This window comes from Dromiciops gliroides, chromosome 1 (assembly GCF_019393635.1).
Source record: "Dromiciops gliroides isolate mDroGli1 chromosome 1, mDroGli1.pri, whole genome shotgun sequence".
Taxonomy (NCBI): Eukaryota; Metazoa; Chordata; class Mammalia; order Microbiotheria; family Microbiotheriidae; genus Dromiciops; species Dromiciops gliroides.
In genome coordinates this window covers 42,641,617-42,655,642 of record NC_057861.1, presented here as the reverse complement: position 1 = coordinate 42,655,642, position 14,026 = coordinate 42,641,617, and the positions used below count along the sequence as shown (strand labels likewise).

At 52.0% G+C, this 14,026-nt stretch overlaps 1 protein-coding gene across 1 annotated transcript in view; it reads right to left on the bottom strand.

Annotated features, from left to right (window-relative positions):
- Nucleotides 1-12,799, bottom strand: part of MMP17 (matrix metallopeptidase 17) — a 71,930-nt gene extending 59,131 nt beyond the window's left edge. Inside the window, exon 1 of the mRNA XM_043979248.1 lies at nucleotides 12,246-12,799. Coding sequence (XP_043835183.1) covers nucleotides 12,246-12,365 — 120 coding nt within the window. The 5' untranslated portion in view covers nucleotides 12,366-12,799. The remainder of the gene's footprint in view (nucleotides 1-12,245) is intronic.
- Nucleotides 12,800-14,026: the final 1,227 nt, after the last annotated feature.

The window sequence follows — 14,026 nt, the reverse complement described above, 5'->3', positions numbered from 1 at the left end:
TGGGGTTTGAACTCAGAGCCTCCAAATCTACCCCTCTCTCCATGGCATCACACTTGCTACTTCCTGAGAGCCAGCTTAGGATCATTAGTCCCCACAGACACAGAGGAGGGACCCCCTCTTCTCTTGCCCATCCTTTCTCCTTGTGGTTTGTTGTTAAGTAGCTTTTTGAGCTGTGTCTGACTCCCCGTGACCCCATTTGGTATTTTCTTGGCAAAGATCCTGGAGTGGTTTGCCATTTCCTTCTCCAGCTCATTTTACAGATGAGGAAATTGAGGCAAAGAGGATAAAGTGACTACCCAGGGCCACACAGCTAGGTCGTCTGAGGTTATATTTGAACTGAAGTCCTCCTGACGCCAGGCCCAGCACTCTATCTGCTGCACCAGTTAGCTGCTAACTTTCTCCCCAGCCACTGAGTAATTCGTGCGGGCAGAGATTATCATGAGAAACCCCAGTCTGGTCCTCAGTGATGAGGCTGAGGCAGGGCCTCCAGATGTGGGGCCCTGCCACAGTCACCACAGCAACAGCCAAGAGAGAGAGAGTGATCCACTTCCTGGCAGGCCCAAGGTGGAAAGAACTGGAGCTGGAAAGCATCCATGCTTCTGGGGACACAAAGTGGAAGTGGCAGAACCTGCTTCCTTGGGATGGATATGGATCCTGGTGTTTGCTCCCGAGCCACCTCCCCACCGGGCCTGCGTGTCTCCTGCCACGTGGGATCAGGCTCACTTGGCTGGCCCCTGCCTGCCTGCACGCATCTCTCTTGAGTCCCTCTGCCTCTGGTACCTGCCATGCTTGCCAGGCCTCATCACTAAGCTGAGACTCATTCTGCCCTCTTGCCTGGCATTGTCTCCTTGCTCCTTCCCACCAAACCAGGCCACAGGATCATAGATTTAAAGTTGGAAGAGACAACAGGGAGCACTGAGGCCAATGCACTGCACCCCCCCATTTTATAAACTGAGGTAGAGATGACAAGTGCTTTGGCCCCCTCCATCCTTGTTGGTGCACATCCAACCTCACCTCCTCCAGTCACTGCAACTAACAGAGGAAGGGAGGTGAGAATAAGCCTGGGATGTTTTGGGGGTGGTGAGAAGTGGGACACTAGCCAAAGGCTGGAGACAGGGAACATGCCGTAGGATCATTTGAAGCTGGAGGGACCCTCAGAGGCCACCTAGCCCATTTTACAGATAAGGAAACTGAGGCCCAGAGGAGTTAAGTAACTTGTCCAGGGTGATACAGGTGGTAAATGTGACTCCAAACCCAGCTCCCCTTCCCCTTAAAGAATGTGGTGAAGACAGGATGGTGACTTGCGGTGAGAAGTAAGAGCTGCAGACGCTGACGTGATAGTCATAGAAGTTTGTTCTGTCTCATAGCCAAAGGATGGAGACAATCTCTGCTTTCCCTAAAGTTGTGAAAACCTGGCCTTCCTCAGGAATCCTTCCTCCTTGCTCCCAGGCACTGGCTTCCTCTCTCGTACACCTGGCTCCGAATGACAGAAGAAAAGGCAAGAGCGGAAACTTCCTATCAAAAAGCTGCTCAGGACAGAGAGAACACGCACACAGCCACACACCCCTGTCATTTACTTACTTAGCTGGCTCAGTTCAAGTCTCACAGGGACAATTTCTCCCCACATCTCTGGATTAAGGGGGATTCTGGGAAGGAAAGGCAGAAGCAGCCAGATGCTCCTGGGGAAAACAGCTGCAAGATGTAAGCCCCTCGCTTCTAACTTGGTCTTTCTCTAATTAGTCTCTCCACCACTCCCCCATCTCTCCTCAGCCTCCTCTCTCTCTGCTATATCTCTCTTCAGTCTTTGTATTTCCATCTGTCTCCAATCTCTCCCCTATCTCTCTTCACTCTCTTTTCAGTCTATCTCTTCTTAGCCTCTCTGTCCCTCCTCTATCTCCCCAAATCATCTTGCTTTTTAGTCTTTCTATCTCTCTGCTATCTCTCCTTCCTCTTCCCAGTCTCTATTTTTTTCTCTTTTCTTGGTCCTCATTTCTTTTTTTTTGGTTTGTTTTTTTGTTTTTTGGTGAGGCAATTGGGGTTAAGTGACTTGCCCAGGGTCACACAGCTAGTAAGTGTTAAGTGTCTGAGGCCGGATTTGAACTCAGGTCCTCCTGAATCCAGGGCCAGTGCTCTATCCACTGCACCACCTAGCTGCCCCTTTTCTTGGTCTTTTTATCTCTCCTCTGTCTCTGTTTCTTCTCTAGCTCTCTGTTTTCAGTTTTCTATCTCTCCTCAGCCTCTTTGTCTCTCCTCTCAGTCTTTCTGTCACTCCCCTATCTTTCTGTTCCATCTCTCTTCAGTGTTCTCTTTCCTTTCCCCCCTTGATGTCTGTCTTTCCTCAGTCTCTCTGTCTGTCTCTCCTCCATCTGTCCTCAGATTCTCTGTCTCTCCTCCACCTGCTGCCTCTCTCCAGCCTTTCTGCCTGCCTCTGGCTTCTTGTCCTCTGCTCTGTCCTTAGTTCTACTGATCCCCAGTTTTCTCCTGTGCAGGTTCAGCTGCTGCTTGAGTCCTAGGGTTCACTTTCAGGGGTTCTGTTTTGCTGTTTGCTGGTCATTGACTCCTGAGGGGACTTGCTCTGATTGCCTGAGTAATAGTGGTAATGATGGTCCCTCAAGTCCCTACAGAGGAAGAGAGGCAGAGAACAGGAGGAAAGAAGAGTCAGAGGGAGGGATGGAGAGGCAGAGGGAGGGAAGAAAAGGCAGAAGAAAGAACAGAGAGGCAGAGGGAGGGAAAGGGAGGCAGACGGAGGGAAAGTGAGACAGGGAGTGGGAAGGAAAGAGAGGAAGAGAAGGCGGCAGAGACAGGAACATAGAGACAGTGGGAAAGGAGAAACAGGAGGGAAAGAGGGGTAAGGAGAGTTAAGGAGAGGAAGAGAGGGAGGGATTGGGCGAGAAAAGAGCAAAACTACTTCTCATTCCTGAACATACACAGACATGTCTGAACACTCTCCTTACTATGTCTGTCTAGACACACAGATGGACAGATAGTCCCCTCCACTCCTCCCACCCCCACCCCCACAAAAGTCCTGTATTCACTCAGTCTATGATTGGGAAAGAAAGGAATAACCTCCTTTGGTTGAGTGGTTCTAGCCTCAGGCTACTTTTTTCTTCCTAGCCCAAGAGAAAGGGCAAGGAGAAAGGGCTCCTTTGGAGGACTCTTTTTTCCAAATTCAAGGTCCTTTTCTCAAATTCTGATTATTTTTGTGTGTTTCGGGTGGGGGCGGGGAGGGTGGAAATGCTAGCAACACATTCTTCATCTCTGTACGCCCAATCCCCAGCCACAGGGCTTGGCACACCAAAAATACTTATTGTGGACTTGAATTTAGTTCTAGGATCACAGAGACCAGAACTGGTAGAGTTCTCATAGCTCATCTAGGCCAGGGGTCCTTGACCCTCTGGGGGTCTGTGAACTTGTTTTTAAAAAATATTTTGATAGCTGTATTTCAATACAACTGGCTAAAGTAGTAACTCTTTGTAGCTTATGCATTTAAAAACATTGCTATGAGAAGTGTTCTATTGACTTCATCAGATGGCCTAAGGGCTTCAGAACACAAAAAAGTCCAAGAACCCCTGGTCTAGGCCAAACCCCTCATTGTAGAGAGAAGTAGACTGAGTCCTGGAAAAAGCATGGTCACCTACAATGAGTGGCAAAGCTGGGATTAGAAACCAGGTTTCAGAGCACTGGCCCTGGAGTCAGGAGGACCTGTGTTCAAATCTGACCTCAGACACTTGACACTCACTAGCTGTGTGATCTTGGGCAAGTCACTTACCCCCAATTGCCTCCCCCAAAAAAGAAAAAAAAGAAACCAGGTTTCCTGGGGGCAGCTAGGTGGTGCAGTGGATAAAGTAGTGGCCCTGGATTCAGGAGCACCTGAGTTCAAATCCAGCCTCAGACACTTGACACTTACTAGCTTTATGACCCTGGGCAAGTCACTTAACCCTCATTGCCCTGCAAAAATTAAAAATAATAATAATAATAAAAGAAACCAGGTCTCCTAACTCCTGGGCCAGAATCCTTTCCTCTGTACTCCATGCCATGGGGCAAGGTCATTTGGCTTGCTGTCTCCATGGCAGCCTGAGCAATGAATGAACTCTGGTGAGTTCCAAGGGCCCATCCTACCTGGGCTGGCCCCTCTGACATTGCTGCAATAGTACTAGTCTAGCCTAGTCTAGTGAAGTTCCTCCACTGCCTGGGTTCCCTTCCCCTAGCCAAATGGGAGGGCCTTCTGGGACAGTAAAGTTGGCATGGGTACCACCTTCACTGGGAGACAGGGGCATGGCAGGCTACTATCACCCGGGAGCTACTATCAGTATCAACAATCAAGGTTTGGTTTGGGACAGACAGAGGGGCTTGAGGCCCTCCTAGGATCCTTTCAGAGAAATTGTTTCTTCAGGGTGGCACAGCACACTGGAAGCCTCCGCTTAACTAAGCCTCAGCTTGACCACTTGGAAAATAGGGATAATAAATTGATGCCCTGCTTACCTAACAGGGCTGGTTGTGAGAAGGGGGATGAGATCCATACATTGAAAAGATATTATCAAAGAAAAAAAAGATATGATCAGGACGCACCAATTTCTTGCCCCTCACCCCACTAGTATAACCCACTCATAGAGTTCCCCTGAAGGGGGCTCCCCAAATCATCTTTCCCATCCCCCATCTTCCTACAAGATAGTCTCTGATCTCTGACTGGCTCTTTAGCCAGTCAGTGTGCAAACCTTACCCTCCCCAATTCAGACTGGTGGCCTTATTAGCTACTTGGCCTAATTAGGGTAGGCTTCTCTAGAGAATTAATTCCAGCTTTTTCCTCTCCACCCCTCATTCTCCCCCTCTCCCTCCCTTCCCCCTTTGATAATCTCTCCAAAACCTGAGTCTGAGACAGAAATTAGAACTTAAAAAATACCCTTCTCCACAGGTTCCCTACGCCTGGGCCTTAATCCTGCACTTGCTCTGGGTGGGGACTGGGAGAAGGGCAAGAGAAGGGAGTCTCTTTATGGGGTGAAAGGTTTTCTGGCTAGGGATTCTCAGGGAAGAACGGCAGGTGCAGCTGTTGTCCTCAAGAAAACCACCAGAGGTCGCCCTTGACTCACTGATGGACATAGTCCTCGCTGCAACTCAGGATTCACCTGCCCTGGGCTAGGTCTTGCCCTGCCTTTCTTGGGTTGAGATAGACCAAGAGCATCCCGGCCTTCCACACCGAGGTGCTCCTGACCTGATTGTTGACATCCAAACTCTACTAGGCTTGTGCTCCTTTACCCCAGTCCCCTCATGCTCAGGAAGTACCCTCTTCCCAGGATCACCCAGGGCTCTGTATCCCACTATCTGTTCTGTGGGTGACTTTACAAATACTGCCTGTAGGCTGGAGACTAGATAAAATGCCCTTACAGAAATCCATCTAGTCCAAGGAGATTAGAACGTAGGTTGGCTCTAAAATGATTTCCTCTTTCTCACACCACATCAAGACCTCTATTTCTTCCACCTGATTCTCAGCAGCCTCCAAAAGGGCTGACCAACTAATTCACGCTAAGGTGTGACTGACCAACAGCTTCGACTCATGAAGTAGTGGATAGAGCATGGACCCAGAGCAGGAGCTCTTAACCTTGTGTGTGTGTGTGTGTGTGTGTGTGTGTGTGTGTGTGTGTCCTCAACCCCTTTAGCAGTCTGGTGAAGACCCCTTTTCAGAATCATGTTTTTTTTTTTTTTAGTGAGGCTATTGGGGTTAAGTGACTTGCCTAGGGTCACACAGCTAGTAAGTGTCAAGTGTCTGAGGCCGGATTTGAACTCAGGTACTCCTGAATCCAGGGCTGGTGCTCTATCCACTGTGCCACCTAGCTGCCCCAGAATCATGTTTTTAAATGCATAAAATAAAATAACTAACATTACAAAGTAAAGAACAGTTTGTAAAAATAAAGAGACATTTCCCCCTCATCCATTTTCACGGACCCCATGGAAATCTATCCACAGACTCCTTGGGAAGACTGAGAACATGCATTTATTAAATGCCTGCTAGGTCCCAAGTAGTATGCTAAGCTTTTTGCAAATATCTTATCTGATCCTTGAGCATGCATGGAACCCCGAGTAAGAACTGCTGACCTAGCTAGAGTCAGGAAGGCCAGAGTTCAGATTCCACCTCTGGCACTTAGTAGGGGTATGACAATTGAGTCCCTTTACCTCAGTTTCCTCACTTGTAAGATGGGGATGATGATACTGCCTGTGATTTGTGGTATAGTAGAAACTGAAATGGTTCTGCATTCAGAGGACATGACTTCAAATCATACCTCTGAAGCTTACCACCTGTATGACCTTGGGCAAATCACTTAACCTCCCCGGGACTCAGTTTCCTCATCTATAAAAGAAGAGAGTTGGAGCAAATGACCCCTGAGGTCCCTTCCAGTTTTAGGCTCATGGAATTCCATCGTAGGATTCTCATCTACCTCCCAGGGTTGTTGGAGGATCAAATGTGATCAGGTATGCAATGGATTACCATAGAAATTTCAATGGTTGTCCTCTTGGGGGTGATTCCATTTTAAGAGCTTGGCAGTTCTTGCTGCAAGGAACAAAGGACTTTGGGAGAAATTTGCAGACTAGTGGGAAAGATTATTTTCTTTTTTGGTGGAGGTGAAGAACATCCCTTCCCAAGGTCCCTGACATTTTGGCACAGCTGCAGGCCTCCAGGTGTATGGTCCATTGTGATGTGGGAACAGTAATTATGGGAAAGGGTCAATGAGGAGAGACTTCGTCCAACTGCCTCAGCTTTACAGAGCTGAAGAGCAGGCAAGGAGAGGTTGCCTGGTAAGAGATGAAGCCCAGAGGCACACAGATACTTGCACTAAAGATGTGTATCAGTAAATGTATTTAAGATGATGAGAAAAAAATCCGCAAACGTCCCATTTGTGACTTTGTATCTGAAACCCCTTTCATGTGGTGAACTGAGCGTTAGTTAAAGCCTGACGCTGATTAAAGGCAGCCTGCTGGCCACTCTCTCCACCTAATTCTTCCACCAAAGCACATGCTTTCATCCTTGGTGACTCCATGGGATTTGGGGATGAAAAATTCCCTTAATTGATGAAGGCTGTTGGGTCCAGGGAGGGGGTTGCAGGCAGGAGAAATTGGTGCCAAGGAGAGGGCAGCAGCATGGGGTAGGGGGAAGGAGGGGGAAAAGCATTGCACTTGCAGCTGGGAGAACTGGGTTTGAATCCTGGTTAACCATGGGCAACTACCTCCCTTCACTTCTTGGGCTCCTGTCTCTTCCTCTGTAAAACAGAGGTACCCTTGATCGGGGCTTCTTTATCATTTCTTTATTTCTTTATTTGTTTTTTGGTGAGGCAATTGGGGTTAAGTGACTTCCCCAGGGTCACACAGCTAGTAAGTGTCTAGGGTCTGAGACCAGATTTGAACTCAGGTCCTCCTGAATCCAGGGCCGGTGCTCTATCTATTGCGCCACCTAGCTGCCCCGATCAGGGCTTCTTAACCATTTTTTGGTCGTGGTCTCCTCACCTTTGGTGGTATGATGAAACCTGCGGACTCCTTTCTGGAATATGGTTTTTAAATGCATAAAGTAAAATACATAGGACTGCAGAGGAAGCCAATTATAATGAAACAAAGATATAATTATTTCCCCAAATGAATGGATCCCCTGAACTCTCTTCACCTCTCCCCTTGGGGATCCTTGAACCCCAGGTTAAGAAACCCTGGTATCTTCTTATAGAAGATTCTTATATTCCAAGTAAGGTCTTCAAAGTCATGGGAAGCTTTAATTTTAAATGCCAGTGTGGCTGAGGAGAAGGAACCCATTGACTAGACTAGGAGTCCCATGAGGGAAGAGATTGGTGCCTTAGCTAACATCTGTATCTCCTCTCCTCCCCCAATTTATATTGTATTCTGTATATAGTAGGTGCTTAATAAAAGTTAAGCTTCTAAGGATCATAGTTTGAGTTGCAGGAGTCCTCAGAAGTCATCTGTGTCATTTTACAGATAAGGAAACTGAGACATAGAGAGACTAGTGAACATGTCTAAGGTCACAGGGAGATCTGGCTGAAGAGCTGGGATTTAACCCAGGTCCCGTGACTAGACTCAGTTCTATTTCCTTTGTATCACTGTCCTATTCATTCACTGCTGAACTGACTTCCTTTGGGAATGAATGATCTGGAGGCTGTCTGTGTTCTGTGAGTTGGGGGTCTCAATACCATCCCTGGGGCATTTCACTTGGGGCAGTTAATATTAATAACAGCAACAACTCCCACTACTAAAGGTATTTCAAGTTTACAGGGTACTTTATAATAACTCTGTGGGGGGCAGCTAGGCGGTGCTCTATCCACTGCACCAGCCCTGGATTCAGGAGGACCTGAGTTCAAATCCAACCTCAGACACTTGACACTTACTAACTGTGTGAACCTGGGCAAGTCACTTAACCCTCATTGCCCTGCCCCCCAAAATGCTTGTTGTGTAATAACTGTTAATTCAATATTATTGGGCCCATTTTACAGACGAAGGAACTGAGGAACAGAGAGCCTTTGATATTTATTAATATCTCCCCCTCATTTGCCCTTCGAAGTGCCTGGATTTGTACCATTAGAGATGCAATCCTTTGCATCTTGGAGGCTTTCTTCCAGAAACTTCTATTGAAATGAAAATATCCCGAGGGAGAATAATACAACCTGATATAACAATTTGAAGTAAACAGCATCATAGAGCAGGAGCTAGGAAAACCCACAGAGGTCATTTGGTCCAACCCCCTGATTTTACAAATGAGGAAACTAAGGCCCGGAGATGTTGGGCCATGCCTCTGAGGTCACAGGAGTATTAGGAAGATGAGTTGGAATGTGAAACAAGTCTAGCCCTCTTCCCCCCTAATTATGTTCATTTTGGGGTAGTCTATGGGAGGGGGGGGGGATCCATAGTTCGAAGGGAGGAGAGAGAGGAGATATAAAGGGGAGTGGATGGCCTGGAGAGACTGCAGAAGGGATGGGGGAGGAGGTGGAAGGAAGCACATGGACCTGAGGTTTAAAGGAAATTATCACAGACCAGGAGAGGTTTTACTCCAACTGAGGAAATGCCCTGAGAATGACGACAATGCCCAGATATACAGAGGGCCGCTGAGCTCAGGGTAGCAATGGGGCTCCTGGGAGATGTGTGGAGGGCTCCATAAATGTGAGCAAGAAGGGGATGATGGGGAGCCTTTCCTCCCACTCTCTCCCCATCCAGGGCTCAGGTCATCCCTTGGACCCAAGCCCTAAAGAACAGCAGGGACTGGGCTCTGTCTGAGGGGGAAAGGAGAGGAGGGAAGAGAGAAGAAATGACTCTAGCCTGGGTAGCAGCTGGAGTAAACATATCCACAAGATGCTAGGAACAGAGTCTAAGGGAAAACAGGCATTCAGACCCTGGACTTCCTGGATTCCATGGGCTGCTTGGACAGGATCAGTGGGAAGAATCTGGCTCCACTCATTTGTCTTCCTTTCCCATATCCATTCTAAACCTTGTATGGGGGTGGGTTTAACATCTTTTTCTTTGGACCCAGAAACAGTATTCTCATAGTAACCTGGCACAAACATACATACACACACACACACATGCATACATGAACACAAGGCTCAGTGTCCTAGGAAAGCTGGAGGTGGGGGGAGGGGAGGAATGGAACAGTGAGGGGCAGACCAGCACACACAGCCTGGTTCTGGCAGGTGGCAGAGAGGTTGCCCTGGGAAGGGGGTGTGCTCAGGGCCGGCTTACGGCTCTGCTTGACTCCTGCTGGACAGAACCTTGGCTGACCTGTATGCCCGGGTCACCCCTCCCCTCCCCAGCCCAGAGAAACTGGGCACTCAGGGTAAGCCCCCGGAATTGTGTCCCCAGACCCGAAACAAAGACAGCCCCAGGAACCGGAACACAGCGGGCCAAGCACGCGGGAGACCCCACAGGAACCTCCATTAAGGAATGCAAATGTGGTCCCCAGGCAGCGGATGTGGGAGGGGACTGACACTTGCCTGCCATAGTCGGGTTGGAAGGAGGCAGGCACAAACACCCAAAGAGAAAGAGCCCTGGGTCCTGTGGGCTGAGGATGGGAAAGTGGGGTGAGGGGGGTCACACTGGAAGAACAGAGAACCTTTGCCAGGGCGATTGGCGAGCAGAAGGGCTTCAGAACCAGCCTCCCACCCCCAGCAGGATGCAGCACAGCTCAAAGAGGACGCCCACAATGTTGCCAACACGCGGACCAGGGATTCACGGGAGATAACACAGCCTCTTGCCTGCACAGACTTGGGGCTACCACAGCTGAATTGCCCCCACCTGTCCAGACATCTCTGCTGATTCCCCCAAATAAATGAATTGCCTGCAACTATCAGCCCAGGCAGCTTTAGCCCCTCCCCACCAGTCTGCTAAAACTGGCCCCAGCTTCTCCCCCAAATGTCCACCCCCAAGCAAACTGCCCCCTACCCCCACCTCGCTCATCCAAACTGCACCAATCTCCATCTTCCCACCCTGAGCCTGACCTTGTGAATACCCAGGCCTGGGGGAAAAAGTCTCCTTTTTCCTGGACAACCTTTCCCCAGCTCAGATCACTAACACAGGCCCCAGATGAGGCAGCAGGACAAGGATGTCCACTTAGCCTCTACACAGATCCTGTTAGTGTAAAGACGAACAGAGGACGTCAAAGGGTGGGTGGGTGGGGAGAATGCTTTCAGAGAGGGAGAAGGGTTGGCATAGTCAGGGGAGGGGGCTGTCCAGACAAATCCAGCAGGTGAGTAAAAACATTCAAGTCAGATGACACCACCACCAGGAAGACCTCCCCTGCCCCATGCAGGGCCACTCTGAAAGAACACAGATCCCCAGGCTTCTTACCCTTAGAATGAGTGTGTGTTGGGGTGGGGGTGGGGGGCGCTATGACAAGGGACTGAAGTTTCACACCCAAGCACCCCGGGGAGAAAACAAGCCAACCCAGGCTTTGCTCTGGGGACCACACATTGGAAGCTGCAGAATTTGACTTTTCTCTTGTCCTCTGACTCGGGTTAGTTTCCAGGGCGACAGCAGCAGCAACAGCAGCATCACTTACCGGGTAGGAAAAGAAAAAAAAATAGTCTGCACTGGAAACTCGATTTCGCTTAGAAAGATGGAACTGAGAATGGCAGGAGGGCTGATCGTCTGATATGAAAGGCTACCAGGGAAAGACCTGGACCCTATTTCGCTTCCTGAATCTGGATCCCTTGTATGACTGCACAGTAGCTCCGTGACTCATTTTCTCCATGCATAAAATGGGTACTCTACTCTATCCCCTGACGTTGAGAATAAAAAAGGTCTGTAGGTGCTGGAGACAGAGAGGAAACCACCAGAGGGGCCTGAGCCGGCAAACAGGTTTCTTAAGGCACGAGGCAGGGTTGGGGAGTTTTTGCGGGGCACCTTCCACACCACCAGGCTCCCGAGGAATTTTCACATCTTCTGTTCGGCTGGCAGAAATCCTTCCAGGAAAACAGCAAAACAATCCAAGCCAGAGTTACCCAGGGCTCCCAGCTTCTGAGAAATCCTCTAGGACCAGCAATGGGAAAGGAAGAAGCTGCGCTTGGGAACTGGTCGGGAAGAAGGCTGCTCCAGAGAAGAGGGAAGAACCGGACCCAGGAATGTCTCATGTGACAGGTCCAGACCGGACGACAGCCAATTTCCCTGGGTACCACACGCCCCGGAGGTCGCCTCCTCGAAGCCCCGGGCACTCCAGCAGGCTGGGCACCTGCTTGCCCTTTGCTTCCCGCCCATCGACACAACCACACGGACCCATCTCCAAGGAGGCTGGCCCTAGGCCAGAAAGATTGGGCTTTAAGCCTCCGATGCTGGGGATGGGTAGGGGCGCCCTCTTAGCACAGGGGCCACGGTAGACTCGTAGCTGCACCTGGTTCCCAAGGAGGGGAGGGGTCTTGGGTCTTCGCTCTGGCCAGCTGTGCTGTGAAGCTCCCTCCCCCCACATACATCTAGCGCTCCCTTTCCCCTCTCGGCCATAGGAGAGGATGTTCAGGGGTAGCTGACCCTTCTCCCTCCTACCCGCTCCCCCTCTTCTTCCTGGGCTCCAGACAAACTTTTCCCAGCGTGGCTTCGCGGGCGCCCGGGGGCAGTGGCGGTCCTGGCCTGCTACCTCCTCTGCGATTTGCCCTTCGGGTTCGGAGAGCCGGGGATCAGCGTCCGAGGCTCGGGAGAAATGACTGTCCGGGTTGGCCGAGCGCCCCTTCCCTCCGCCCGCCCACCCACCCATTTCCCCGCGGTCCCACACTCACCACTCCCAGGCTCAGTTCCTCCGTCCGGGGCGCGGGCGCCGCGCTGCCCCCCCGGCCCTGCAGCCACAGCATGAGCAGCAGTAGCGGCGGCCCCAGCCCCCGGGGAGCGCCCCGCACCATCGCGTCGCGCCCGCTCCGGTTCAGGCTCGGGCTCGGGCTCCCGGCCGCGGGACTCACATCGCCCCCGGGGCGCGCTGGCTCCGGTCCCGGCTCCGGGGGCTCTGCGGGCTCACATCCCCGGCAGCCCCGCGCCCGCCCCGCCAGCCTCCCCGGGCGCTGGCTGCTCCGCTCCTGCTCAGTTCCTTCGCGCGGTCAGCGCCTCTCTCTGCGTGCGCCCCAGGCGCACCCGGCTCCTTCTCCGGCTCCTTCTCTGGCTCCAGCTCCCAGCTCAGCCCCCAGACCACCCCTGCCCCTCGGACCGTTCGTCCAGACAGCCTTCGCTTTTGGCTCCGCCGCTCCCTTTCCCTGGGCCGGAGGAACGGAACCAGTGCCTCCACCTCCGAGCCGCCCGCCGCGCGTCCCTCCAGCACTGGACACTGACAGCGCCGGAGCCGCCGGAGCCTAGCAGTGCCGGGGGCGGGGCCATGCAAATGAGGCTCAGCCCGGAGGGCGGGGACTGACGAAGAGGGGGCGGGGCCCCACCCGCCCCACCCCAAAGCCTTAAAGGGCCGGCACTGACGCTTGAGGAGATGCTGCGGGCTGCAGGCAGAGGGCTCTGCTGGGGCCAGCTACTCCCGCCGGCCGGGTCTACTTGGCCTCGGCGGAGCTGCCTGGACAGCCATCTATTTGCGCCAGCCTTGTGAAGCGAGTTTAAGCCGGTGGCGGTGTGGTCTCCCCCAGTAAATCGACGAATTAGTTAGATTTGGGGAGCTGCGCTGGGAGCTGGCCAGAGCCCGGACTACCCTCCCCGAATCTCTCACCATTCCGGGGTCGGCGCTGAGGACACATACGTGGGTGGTCTGGGCGGCTTGGGGCCCCGGGCTCCGAGAGAGTGACCCTCGGGACGCTGCTCCATTCGTCCGAGCCGAGGGTCCCGCTGTGCCAGCGCAGAGGGTCGGGATTGGGCTGGGGGTACCGAATCAGCCTGTGGCCGAGGAAGGGGGTACATCTGGAGGCTCCCCTTTTAAAAGCTTTGGCTCCAGCAGACCTGCGCTGCCCACGGAGAGGGCGGATGGGAAGGGGGTGCAGGCCGCCCCTGATTCCCCCCCCTCAACCTTGGGTCACCTGGGAAAATGGGCACAGCTCCTCTTCTGCTCCCCATTTCTGTCCCACGTGGTCGCAGCCCACCTGGACAATGTCCTAGGTAGGGAACCCAATATACTGTGCAGCACCTGTCCTAGTCCCTCGTGCTCCTGCCCTTTGATCCTCCTCTTTCCTGCTACACCCGGCACCCACCTGGACTCATGCCAAAGGGCAAGCTCCCTTATGGAGCTCCCTGGACCTTGGGGAAGAAGAGAAGGAAGAGGGAGGCAGGGAGGAGTTGAAATTCCTCGGGTCCTGGTTTGAGAACACTAAAGGACCTTCCCCATTATTAAGTTTCCTCCCCCTCGTTTTACGAAAGAAGAAACTGAGTTCTAGAAAGAGGGAGTGATTTGGCGGAGGTCATAACAGGAATTTAGTCTGAGGACCGCATAACCATTCTTGGAACCAAACCTTGGCCTGATCCGAGCTGAGACCCTCCTGCTGTGTCTCTCCAGTTTACGGGTCAACTCCACCTCTCAAAATATCAGATCCGAGCTGGCAGGGCCCGCAGAGGCCATCTGCTCCGTCCCCTTCTTTCT